The sequence below is a fragment of the Ostrea edulis genome, chromosome 5 (genome assembly GCF_947568905.1).
Source record: "Ostrea edulis chromosome 5, xbOstEdul1.1, whole genome shotgun sequence".
Taxonomy (NCBI): Eukaryota; Metazoa; Mollusca; class Bivalvia; order Ostreida; family Ostreidae; genus Ostrea; species Ostrea edulis.
In genome coordinates this window covers 35,822,508-35,836,283 of record NC_079168.1, presented here as the reverse complement: position 1 = coordinate 35,836,283, position 13,776 = coordinate 35,822,508, and the positions used below count along the sequence as shown (strand labels likewise).

General features: G+C 34.9%; 1 protein-coding gene across 4 annotated transcripts in view; it reads right to left on the bottom strand.

The window, feature by feature from the left end:
• Positions 1-3,549: 3,549 nt before the first annotated feature.
• LOC125652558 (lachesin-like) overlaps positions 3,550-13,776 on the bottom strand; it is a 31,197-nt gene continuing 20,970 nt past the window's right edge. For 2 of the 4 annotated variants that reach the window (XM_056165919.1, XM_056165918.1), the window contains exons 4-9: positions 13,378-13,536; positions 11,866-11,994; positions 11,232-11,519; positions 10,014-10,145; positions 9,792-9,839; positions 3,550-5,703 (exon numbers count right to left, since the gene is read on the bottom strand). In XM_056165919.1, the coding sequence (XP_056021894.1) occupies positions 5,615-5,703; positions 9,792-9,839; positions 10,014-10,145; positions 11,232-11,519; positions 11,866-11,994; positions 13,378-13,536 (845 nt within the window). In that variant the 3' untranslated portion in view covers positions 3,550-5,614. The remainder of the gene's footprint in view (positions 5,704-9,791; positions 9,840-10,013; positions 10,146-11,231; positions 11,520-11,865; positions 11,995-13,377; positions 13,537-13,776) is intronic. The other 2 variants (XM_056165921.1, XM_056165920.1) reach the window with 1 other exon arrangement.

The following is a 13,776-nucleotide window of genomic DNA, read 5'->3' as shown; positions in this document are numbered from 1 at the left end:
CAATGTGCATGTATTTTCATTTAGCATTCAACTAAATGTATCTGCTTTAGTCGATATGATTATGTAAACTTTAGTATGTCTTACAAAGACCACATATGATGAAATAACTAGATAGGTTACGTGAGGAATATGCAATTGTTTCAGTTGACAAAACATGTAACAAAATCTAGTCTCCGTTTGTAAGGTACATCATTACAGCTGAATTTTAGGCTTCATTTTTAACTTGATGATCCAATGGATAATCCATATCAAACTCACGGTAACCTTTCAAACGACAAACTTCTTCAAAATCTCGTTTCAGCTTTAAACTCGTTATTTTTACATCTTAGTCAATGGAACGAATGAAAATTCAATTACAGTACCTATCCATGATTCCAAAGATAGTCTTTACAAAGATGAAAAACCACAACATATGCCGGAAGTGGTGTCAATCAAATGTGGATTCTAAAAAATTCTAAAGAACTTTTAGCAAATGTAAAATCACAAAACTTTCTCAAATCAACATCAGCGAAACGTATGACTTTTCAATACTTTACATGACCATTCTCACGATAAATTAAAGACTAGACTTTTTGACATCATAGACAGTTGTTTCTTCAACAAAATTGGAAAAAAGAAATATTCATATTTAGTGATCAGTCATCCAAAAATTACTTTGTTAAACTATTCTATGATTCCACACACAATTACTCTGAAGTTGAAATTTTAAAAAAAAATGCTGGACTTCCTCATTGGCAGTATCTTCGTGGTCTTTTGAGATCAGGTCTTCTAACAGTCTGTTGGAATTCCCATGTGCACAAATTGTGCTCTTTCGTTAGGTGACCTGTTTTTATATTGTTATGAAGCAGAGTTTATTCAAAAGCTTCTATATAAGAAGACAAATTCTCTTGCTGTGGCCTTCAAATCGAAATTTAGATACATGTATATCGACGAAGTTTTATCTATTAATAATAATCATTTTCATTCAAATGTTGATTTAATCCATGTGAACTTGAAATAAAAGACAACACAGAGTCCTCCACATCTGCTTGGCACTTAGATATTTGATTGAAAATGACTATTAACGACAAATTAAAAGCAAAACTTTATGACAAACGGGATTATTTCAGCTTCTCCGTCGACAATTTCCCATATTTATTAGCAATTTTCCATTATCACCTGCACAAGGTGTTTATGTCTCTCATCTGATTCAATACGCAAGAGCTTGTTCTGCTGATGGCCAGTTTTTAGCTCACCTGAGCTGAAAGCTCAAGTGAGCTTTTCTGATCACCCGTATTCCGGCGTCCGTCCGTCCGTCTGTAAACTTTTCACATTTTCAACTTCTTCTCAACAACCACTGGGCCAATTTCAACCAAAGTTGGCACAAAACATCCTTAGGTAAAGGGAATTCTAAATTGTTAAAATAAAGGGCCAGGCCACCTTCCAAGGGGAGATAATCAAGAAAAGGTAAAAATAGAGTAGAGTCATTAAAAAATCTTCTTCTCAAGAACCACTGGGCCAGAAAAGCTGAGATTTATATGAAAGCTTCCTTATATAATGCAGATTCTAAATTGTTAAAAACATGACCCCCCGGGGTCGGATGGGGCCACAATAGGGGATCAAAGTTTTACATACAAATATATAGGGAAAATCTTTAAAAATCTTCTTCTCAAGAACCACTGAGCCAGAAAAGCTGAAATTTATATGAAAGCTTCCTTATATAATGAAGATTCTAAATTGTTAAAATCATGGCCCCCGGGGGTCGGATGGGGCCACAAGAGGGGATCAAAGTTTTACTTACAAATATATAGGGAAAATCTTTAAAAATCTTCTTTTCAAGAACCACTGAGGCAGAAAATCTGAGATTTATATGAAAGCTTTCTGATATAATGCATATTTTAAATTGTTAAAATCATGGCCCGCGGGGGTCGGATGGGGCCACAATAGGGGGTCAAAGTTTTACATACAAATATATAGGAAAATCTTTAAAAATCTTCTTCCCAAGAACCACTGAGCCAGAAAAGCTGAGATTTATATGAAAGCTTCCTGATATAGTACAGATTCTAAATTGTTAAAATCATGGCCCCCGGGGTCGGATGGGGCCACAATAGGGGGTCAATGTTTTACATACAAATATATAGGAAAAATCTTCTTCCCAAGAACCACTAAGCCAGAAAAGATGAGATTTATATGAAAGCTTTCTGATATAGTGCAGATTCAGGTTTGTTAAAATCATGGCCCCTGGGGATCGGATGGGGCCAGAATAGGGGGTCAAAGTTTTTTGGGTTTTTTTTGTTGTTGTTTTTTTTTTTTCGTTTTTTTTTTTCTTTTTTTGATATAGTGTAGATTCAAGTTTGTTAAAATCATGGACCCTGGGGATTGAATGGGGCATCAAGGGGGGCATCAAAGTTTTACATACAAATTTATAGGAAAAATCTTTTAAAATCTTCTTCTCAAGAACCACTGAGCCAGAAAAGCTGAGGTTTATATGAAAGCTTCCTGATATAGTGCAGATTATAAATTGTTAAGATTATGGCCCCCGGTGGTCGGATGGGGCCACAATAGGGGGTCAAAGTTTTACATACAAATATATAGGAAAAATCTTTAAAAATCTTCTTCCCAGAACCACTAAGCCAGAAAAGCTGAGATTTATATGAAAGCTTTCTGATATAGTGCAGATTCAGGTTTGTTAAAATCATGCCCCCCTGGGATAGGATGGGGCCACAATAGGGGATCAAAGTTTTACATACAAATATATAGGGAAAATCTTTAAAAATCTTCTTCTCAAGAACCATTGGGCCAAAGAAGTTCACATTTACATGAAAGCTTTCTGACATAGTGTAGATTCAAGTTTGCAAAAAGCATGGCCTCCAGGGGAAGGTTTGGGCCATAATAGGGACTACGGTTTTACATGCAAATAGATATGGAAAATCTTCTGATATGGACCAAGGTGACTCAGGTGAGCGATGTGGCCCATGGGCCTCTTGTTGAATTGAAGCAGCCTACTGACAAACAAGTTGATGGTGCAGGGGTTCCAACAGTCTCGTTTAAAGTCAGCATTTCGCAAATTCTATGGACGTTATAACGATCTAGTTTGCTAATACAATCTATCTATCATTGGGTCAAATGCTGTCTGACGTATTTCATACCGATTGTTAGGCCGTTCTTGGCACTCTGGTTTTGACTACGGATATCTCCGTTTACCTGATCAAGATATAGGGTTCACGGCGAGTGTGACTGGTCGACAGGGGATGCTTACTCCTCCTAGGCACCTGATCTCACCTCTGGAATATCCACGGGTCTGTTTTTGTTCAACTCTATATTTTGCATTGCTTATAGGAGTTATGATATTGATCACTGTTCGTTATCTTCATCTTTCATTCATACGATGCAAAGTATGTTGCAGCTTGATGATGGCTGATACTACCTTCAGTAAAGTTCTACAACTCGTGTCTTGATAAAGACACCCAACATAAGTTTGTGACAGGTGTATAATGTACCGTTTCCGGTATTTTTGTCACCTCATGTTGCAGGAATTCAAAGATACTCTGTACCAAAACAAACACTATCTCAGTTCACCTCGTGTTTACTGGGATTCAAATATACACTGTACATGCACATTAGCTGTGCATTAAGATGATTGCAGATGTACACATCTATTACAATGTTATACTATGTACATTTTACTTGTTTATGCATTGCATTCAGTCTGGAACATTTAATCATACACATTTACAGTACTAGTAATCAAAATATAACACTCAATCCAAACCTCAACTCAATTTAGTTTTGATCTAAACTATAAACATATCAAATATTGTCCTTGCATTCCTGTCATAAACAACAAGTCTACATCGCCGAAAACATAAGCTTCAACAAATAAAACATTAAGACAGTGTACGAAACATGAAATTCTCGTATATATCATATTGTGTAAACCTTTGTGTAAATAGACATGGCTATAAGGTATCCTTAGGTAATTTTGAATGTAGAATTAAATATTGTACATGATCAGTGATTTAAATTTCTTGACTGAAAGACATGCACATCAAATCATCGACCAGAATTACAACACATCTATGTTTTAAGGATAAAAAAGATGAAATACGACAAAATATGAATGCCTAAACATTTCAGAGTAGCTAATTTATACATAAGTTTTGGCATCGGAGTTTTTTAAATACTCAATTACCGTGTGCTATGAATTTTAAAACGAGGAATAATAACTAGTCCTATGGACATAAATTATAATTTACACTTATGGTAGCTGATAATGTACCAGTTCACGGACATTTGCTACATTCTAGCATTCGATAAAACAAAAACATTCCCTTCGCATGTCAAAATGCTTGCTCTTTACAATTCTCAATAATTGGAACAATGGCACTCTCTCATTTCTGAGAATATTAAGTTTTATGGCATCAAAGACCGGAATCAAACGAATTTCCCGGTTTTGAATTTTAAATGCGCGTATTACAAGCAATAAAACGATTATTATTGTATCATATTCCGCTAAATAACCGCCCCTCTGTATCAGATTCTCCTATAAAAACGTATTATTCCATTGGCTTTTTACAGACTTATTTCTGTTGGATAGAAATGATTATTTTCTCCGTTTCAGAGATTTCGCAGATGATAAAGTACATAACGGCCATCATTCAGTTTATTGTATTCAAGGAATAAACAAATGGAAATATAGATACGGACGTTTTGGTGATGGTCCTAAAGTTTTGTATAATTGTAAATGTCACCTAGATGTGTGCCTAGACTATGGCTGTATTTGACTATGCGTTTTAAAACTTAGTGCTTTAAATTCAGTGCACAATAAGTATCAAAGTTGTTGAGTTAGATACGATTTTTTGAAAAGGTATACGGGCGCCGTTCACTCGCTGTTACTTGGGACTTTGTCATTGTGAAAGATAAAATGTATAGACCTAAAAATGCTATAACTTTCAGTTTTTCTATCAATGCAGTCATTCACACTCCCCTTGAAAAGTTCGTATACACTGTTCCTTTCAGCCATGGCAAAACTAAACTACAGAGCAGTTGATGACATCTCCAAATTAAAGGTTTATTCGTATTTTGACCCAACAAAACAGATATGTTATTAGTATACAGGTTATAGTGCATGAATGAAAAACTGTTCATTGTAAGTTAATTAGAAATAAAACAGTGATGAACTGGGTCATTTATCCCATGTAAGAAAACTTTTTCGTTCTTTATGATTCATACGTCAACAAGGCAAAGGACGTGACAATACAGAAAGTTTCTTCACAACCACAAATAAAATGATTGAATCATTCAATGAATCCATGATCTATATGATGTTTTAAGTATATCCCAACGTCCACGGGCCGAGAGGATCGGGCTCTCAATATCACGTGACATCCATTATCCGTGAACACAACTGGATTCTCGATGAACAGGTGCAAGTAATTCCGAATATGGCTGTTTATTATGAAAAAATTGAAACATCCAAAAATCATCTAACGGGTTTCTAGATCTCAATTTCCGAATTAATAGATTGGTCTTCTTTGTGCTAAAGATGAGTTATTCTGAGCTATGGAATCCGCCGTTTAATGGAATCTGCAATCCAATAACTTTGCACCATTTCTCCTAATTCAGAAAGCTGCATTCACCTTTTCAGCATACAGACAGTTGCAAATAATCCAATCATAGAAATAGCATTTACAGATGAAACACATCCAGGTTGACCATTTACACCTACAATTAGACAAGTAACTTAAAAAATATTCATTTGATGTCATTTTCTTTTCATGATGCAGATACCTATCTATACTATCTAATATTGAAAGACTATCTTCACGTTGTATTGTGTTAAAGAAAGACATACCAGTCATTACTGATTTGATTTCAGACTTCTTTACATTTTTAAGTTAACTTCTAAGAAAGAAATGATATAATCGTTCTACATTTCTTTGCCAGATATTAACAGTGTGATTATGGTCATACTAATACACCTCCGCGAAACTTGAGACTTGTTAGTTTTTATATGTATATCAAACAACCACTATTAAACTGTTTGGATGTGTCCTTGTTTGAAACTTCCAGAAATCACATCCCATTAAAATACAACGACATTGCGACTTTTGGGGTAATGTTCGTGACCCAGTTGTATTTGATATACTAGTAGCATATTGTATTTAAAATCTGGTGAAGGGAACTGAATTTTAAACCCACGAATTCGAGTACCTAATAAATGAAAAATAAAATATTCCTAAGATTAATATACATATTTGAAATAGTTGGACCTAATCCCTATCCAATGCTCATAAATTACAATGTCGGTGTTTTCAGTAAAAATAAGGAATGATGCTATCCCCTCTAATGTGTTATTAGGCAATACTGCATGAAGAATTATGATATTTATTACTTTATATCATTGTCGAACTCTCGGTATTTCTAAAGTTCTATATCTATCTTAGTAAGTAGAATACAAATATCGAGAAAATTCATCATTGATTATGAAGAAATGTATAACGGAATAACTTTCATGAATACCGTATAACGGGACTTTTCTGCGGCTGTCCATTTATTGTGGAATTTTCGGATGGAGAAATCCACAAAAATTACAATCGTTATATAAACCGTTGAATATAATTTGTTACACGTACATGTGTACCTTTTTAGGGATCAAAAAGCAAAAACATTTCCAGCCACAGAAAATAGCCGTTATACTGTATAATATTCATCTTACCATTCTAAACAACTCTCACTGCATACATAAAAGGAATACAAGTTCAATATATTTTGTCAATCTTGTTAAACACAATACTGTCTTGTTTATTCCCAAGAACATGTAGTATATATGTTTGGAGTATTTACATGTGTATGTAAAGAAATTTATAATGATTATACACGCAGCACAGTTAAGATGTCCAGTGGAAAGGGCGGGTGGAATATTTTGCAACTTTACTTATATTGGATCAAAATATAGTGGACTAAAAATACATATTCAGGACAATTATATTTCATATTTAGACTTAGCACGTGATTCCGTGTCATGTGGTTTTAGCAAATATACCTGTCATCAATGAATTTCGATATTGTAAGGGCATAATGAGGTTGAAATTCAAACTTTGATTCATGAACGTTTTAAACAACCTCTGTAGTTATGAAAACACTGCAGAAATCTACAGATTTCGATTTATAATTGTTGAAATAATATTGAATTACGTGTTGAAGTTTTTGCCGGTCAATTAACTGCATTTTAATTTGAATGAATAAGTTATTTTTAGAATTTTATCAGGATAGCAGCACTTTTCAAATAGCTTATTTCTTTGGTTCACTTTAAAAACCCATTGTGATGCATTGAGGGTGTGCCTTGCAATAAATCGATTTGTAAGACCCACCCATCTGCCCAATTATCACAAATAAAGCCTTAAAGTTTTCCTATAGGATAAATAGAAAATATTTCAGTGAATTTATAAGAAAGACATTGTTCTAAAATTAATAGTCTTGTAAATATCTGCAAATAGTTTGCCATTTAAGTGTAAAATATTTTTTCATTAAGAAAAAAAAAACCAACTTACTGCAAATGAAATGCATCAGACTATCACGATGACTTCATGATAACAAGTGCATCGAGATAAACTTTTTGCTTATATCTCAAGGTGGCAGATTACATTAACGACAAAAAAAAACCGTTTGTGTAGTGCTATACTTCCGTGCATTTAAGATAGATTAATTATATTATTTCATGATATTTTGAAGGATTGCGATATTTTGTTGTTAATGTGTGATGTCACAATACACATTCCTGTATAGATAGGGACAAGTTTCCTTACTGGAACCTTAACTGTGCTGCGCAAACATAAATAATGATATACACACTCATATAAATACAAAGCAGAAAAGAATATGTGACTTGATAATTCATAAATAATTCTTCCTAGGCACCTGATCCCACCTCTGGTGTGTCCAAGGATCTGTGTTTTCCAACTCTTTATTTTATATTGCTTATAGGAGTTATAAGATTGATCACTGTTCGTTATCTTCACCTTTCATTACTTCGATTCGTAAAGAAAGATTGGTTTATACGAGGGACGATCAGAAAATTCGGGTAGTATACCTATAAACTAAAACGAACAAGATGTGATAACATGTAGATATGTTTAATCCTTCAGAGTAACTCATTTTTACATTCACAATCTGAATGCCTGTGATATGAAATTTAAAGCTCCGAGGTAGTTTTCTCTTGAAATACTGTGTACATACCGATAAACAACACTAAATGTACCAACTGCAATGAGTGAAGTACAGCGGCGTCCAGATAACATTTGCTTCTGTCTAGGAAACAGAAAAAAGTCACGAGGACTGGTTCAATCTAATTAAAATCAGATCCTAAGATACGCTCACAATCGCAACAATAGACTTCTTACGCAGAGTATACGGCGCGGATCTAAGAAGTCTGATTTTAATTAGATTGGGACTTGGTTCCGGAGAACAAGTATTTTACAAGAGAAGACTAAAGCCAGGTTTGAAGAACACAATGCCCCAGATCGCTCATAAAAGTGAAAATATTCAGAGTGTTTTGAAAGAAGAAAAAGTTGTTCAGCTTCTTCGTCCCCCATATTCTCGAAGTCCTCGTGAGTTTTTTCTGTTTTCTTGACGGAAGCAAATGTTTTCTGGACACCGCTATACTTCACTCATTGTAATTGGTTGTGCTGTTTAACAGTGTCAAGAACGGTCTAACAATCGGTAGGAAACCCAATGATAGGTTGTATTGGCAAACTAAATCATTATAATGACCAAAGAATTTGCGAAATGCTGACTTTAAACGGGACTCTTGAAACCCCTGCACCATCAACTTGCTTGTCAGTAGCCTGCCTCGATTTAAAAACTGATCATATGCAGAACAAGCTCTTGCATATCGAATCAGTTGAGATATATATATATATATATATATATATATATATATATATATATATACACCATATGCATGTGATCATGGAATATTACTACATAAATATGGGAAGTTGACGATAAAGAAACTGAAATCATCCCGTTTGTCATAAAGTTGAGTTGTTAGTTTGCCGTTAATACGTACATGTGGTTCTCATATCACAAAAGATGATATGGTCAGTATGTGCGCATACCCCTTCTTTTTTCCACGTAAGTTTTGAATGAGTGAATGAATCATTTAGATATTTTAGACAGATACAGGTAATGACTTCATTTACTCGTGACATTGAATTTTGTTACCGATGAAGAAAACGTCTATGGAATAGCATTACCTGCATTATTTTGTGATCGTGGCTCGTATAATGATGTACGAATGTTTTCTTGCAATGATGATATACATCTGTCATGCTCACATGAACCAATCTGCACTTTGATATTTATCATGATAGTATTCATCTAGTTGTGAGAGATGATGTGAGGATTTTATAGTTCATAGCCATTCATGTAGTAAATTGTGAATTTACCGGGTGCTACAAATACAAAGTTTACCAAATATAAGAGCTACAATATTTGGGAGATGAAGATAACGAACAGTGAAACTGAAATAAGCAAACTGAAATAACAAATAAACGTACATATATATAATTTATAAACATAGTGTATAAAGGCGTATTGAGTGATTGTAGAATAACTTGTACATAAAATTATCATGCCCGTGGAAAAAGTACCCATTTAGATGATTAAAAACATGATTTTGACTACAGAAGAAAGAGACACATACGCTGGTTATAACAATTCTTAATATATTTTCACTAAGCATGAAATACAACGTTTTCTATGACACACTATGAACAAAAAGACTAATATCTACTTTATGAAATGCTGACCTTGTGGTTTCTGTATTGGTTCAAAAGGAAGTGTGAGCACTAGGTCTTCTAATTGAAATAAAGCAAAACAAATTTTCGTGACTAATGTGCTTATACATGCATTGCAACTAGCAAGTGCTCAATCGGAATACAACGTAGTGTACAACTCTGCCCTCACATTTCCAGTCATTATAAAATGCGTTTTATTTCTACTGAGGTAGGAACAGATGAATTTTAACTTACTGCTTTGATAGTCTTTTCTGGGCGTTATTGGTTTATTCCTTGGGGTCCACTGGAAGATGTACTGATTGCTGGGTGTTGTGGTCCTCTTGGTGGTACTTGGAGTGGTGGGTGCTGGAGTCATTGGCTTTAACTCTGGACATGGTTATAATCAATGTTTAATTACTGCCCCATTTTTCTTAACAGGTGTTAAATAATTACTCAACGTAACTTAGATTATGAGTCGGGAAGAAAATTTAGCAAAGTGTGCATAAAAAGCTTTAGGCATTGTGTGCATCTTTGCTCAGTACCATTATACACGTATGTACCTCCGCTAAGCTGAATACGTTTGTCTGTCGGTCCATCTGTTGCAAGAATTACACACAAAGTCACGACTGTTCTTATCAGGTGAGCAGCAAAACTTAAACAATGAGATTCTATGACATCCCAAGTTATGAACTCGAATCATGTATTAATGAATGTACTGCAGATGTGAACAATGCACGTATAAATCGTCATAAAATTTGGTGTAGTGTGTCAATGTGAACGGCTGAGTATTCCGACAGAAATGAAAAATGTAAATATAAAAATATAATTTCATTTTGAAAATACATGAGGGTATGAACTTGCAACACTTCGTACTGGCATACTTTTCATGACGTTAACGGTGTAAATCATCGCAGTTCATAACTGTCATGTATTTTCAAAAATAAAAGTTATTTTTAATCATCTGTGACGCTTTACTTTCATATTTTATTTATTCATTTGTAGTTTTCTTTCCCTTTCCAGAATTTTTCACTCTGGTAGATATGATACCAGCTTTAGAGGAATTGCCTATTTTGATCTATGTCTGGTGCTTGGGACCGTAGCAGTGGGGATTCTTTATCATGCTAACGCCTACCGCGACACATGACCTCCGTTTTAAAGATCCCATCCAAAAGACATGTGCCTTTCTCTTCTAATGCTGGACGCTTGATGAAGGAACAGTCACTACCTATGTTATAAGTCATTGGTTTGACGGAGTCCCAGGATCTCGAGTCAAACCCGGGTCCCACGGTCGCGAAGCAAACGCATTAATCAAAAGGCTAATGTTACCGGTCTTCCTTTCCTCTTATAGGCGGAAGATTGAAAACATCAAAATGAATAATAATTATTTAGAAGATACTACTTGTGAAAATTTCAACACGACTTCTTTTATGTCACCCATTTCATTTTCTTATCTATAATTATCAAAATCCTTACCAAGAAGATATGTATCTTGAAAATCACGACCAAGTTCGTTTTGTGCCTCACAGCGATAAGCTCCGTAGTCAGAATTCTGGATGTCGGATATCTTTAAACTCAAAGTCAAAGAGTTTGTGTAGTCTCGATATAGATCAATTTCAAACTTTTCATCGTTTTCAATTGTGATGCCGTTTTTGGTCCATGCACTGTTTTGTTGAGGGTTTGCAGTCACTCTGCAGTCCAATATTGTTTCTTTACCCAGTTTTTGTTGTATTTTCCTGTTTTGTACGCGTACCTCTGGAGGAACTAAAATTACAATACACATTAACAAACCTACAAATCATATTAATGATTACAAAATATGTTTTGGAAATATAATTATATAAAAATAAAATTTATTTCGCGCCTTATATAAAACAAACTACTCTTAGAAGCTTTGCAAGTGTAAGAAGAGGGATGCAAGAATAAAACACAATTAAATGGAATTAAATGACAGAGTGACATAAGATCTTATATTTTTAGAATCATCAAAATAAAACACTACAACTAAAGACTATCTAGTGATTGGTTTTTTTCCAAATTTGAAACCTTTGGGTTGTTTATAATCTTCATGAAATAATGAATTATTGAAATTTCAGATTTGTTTACCCACACTGTACTGTTACGGTCATTTCTCGGCTAGCCGATGGTTCCACTCCGTTATTAGCGACACATCGGTAAACGTCATCACAATAACGGCTGATGTTCCGTATTTGTAGAACCATTCCGTCATATCCAATCACTGTAATCAGAAAGGGTGCTATCGTCATACAATCACTGTAATCAGAAAGGGTACTATCGTCATACAATCACTGTAATCAGAGAGGGTGCTATCGTCATACAATCACTGTAATCAGAAAGGGTACTATCGTCATACAATCACTGTAATCAGAAAGGGTACTATCGTCATACAATCACTGTAATCAGAAAGGGTACTATCGTCATACAATCACTGTAATCAGAAAGGGTACTATCGTCATACAATCACTGTAATCAGAAAGGGTACTATCGTCATACAATCACTGTAATCAGAAAGGGTACTATTGTCATACAATCACTGTAATCAGAAAGGGTACTATCGTCATACAATCACTGGAATTACTATAACCATTTTATAGGAAAATGCATTTGATTGAAATATGCGAGGTGGCGAGGGAAATAAATCTAGGGAATATCTTGAGGATATCGGCAACACCTCACGCCTTGCATCCAATGATACGTGTCTAAATGCACCTTTTCCTTCCATCTAATTTACACCCAGGTACTAGGCACCAATAGTGACTCTGATCGTCATCGTGGGACTGCGCATAGCTCTTTACGGACCGTCTGCTAGCTAAACACCTTTTGTATCGATGTCAACTTTGCCCTACAATTGGTTATTATCACGTGACCGTGGTGTGTAAACGTCAAATATAATCGGTCGTTCCGGCACGTCCCGAAAGTTCCGTATTAATGTTTTGGAATATGATAGGTGGTGTGCTGTAGATGTACGATAAGGTTACGGAATTTTCAATTTTATCCGGGGCAAACTGGGGGTAAAAACAACAAAGACCTGGTTCCCAGAACTCATCATACATTTTACACAATAAAAGAATTATCTTTTGGAAGATGGCTGGTGGTGTCCTATAGATGTGCAATAAGGTTTCAGATTTACAACAACACTTTGTTACCAGACCTCTTACATTTTATGCAATAGCCAAATCATCTTTTGGTAGATGATTGGTGGTGTCCTGTAGATGTAATGAACATAATGATAATGATATACCTTGAAATGAATAAAGAGATTTTGATGCAAATAAATGAAACAACAACACCCCGTTTGGAATATCTTTTATGTATGAATAGAGAAATGAAAACCATGAATTTGAAACAAGAGCGTAAACAGCTGTAGATGTTTATAAAATTGTGAGGATGGTCATGAAATCACAACTGAACTTATCTGTTTTAAGAAGCTAACTCATGGACCATAGACGAGCTTACTTTTGATCCTAGACTTACTTTTATAGAAGGAACATACATGCACATTGAAAAAAATAAAACTGGGATCAAAAGTGAGATGGTCCCAGCTCTATGGCCACGGCGCCTGGGGCGAAATCTGAGACTGGAAGATTATTTCAATTCATACCTTCCATATTGATGTGATTTCTGCTGTGAGAGGACTTCCTGTACCACGTGACTGTAGGCGCGGGAACCCCTGTCACATTGCAGACGAGCTGAACTGTTTCTCCTTCTTTAGCGGTGACTTTTTGTGGACTGGACATTCCAGGAATGATAGCAGGTGGTTCTTTAATAATAAAACAATTACTACAAAACTAAACCGTGGTGAATTTTTCGTACATACAATATACCCATCCATTTTTGTAATGAGGCAATATATCCAAGTTCAAATTTTCCGCTGTAGAACTAGTGGATATGATATCTCTATATATTACTCATATTCTTACTTGGTATTACCATAATCTATACAAACATAATAAAGCATTATCAAATGAGAGGATAACAGTAACAATCAAATTTAACTCCT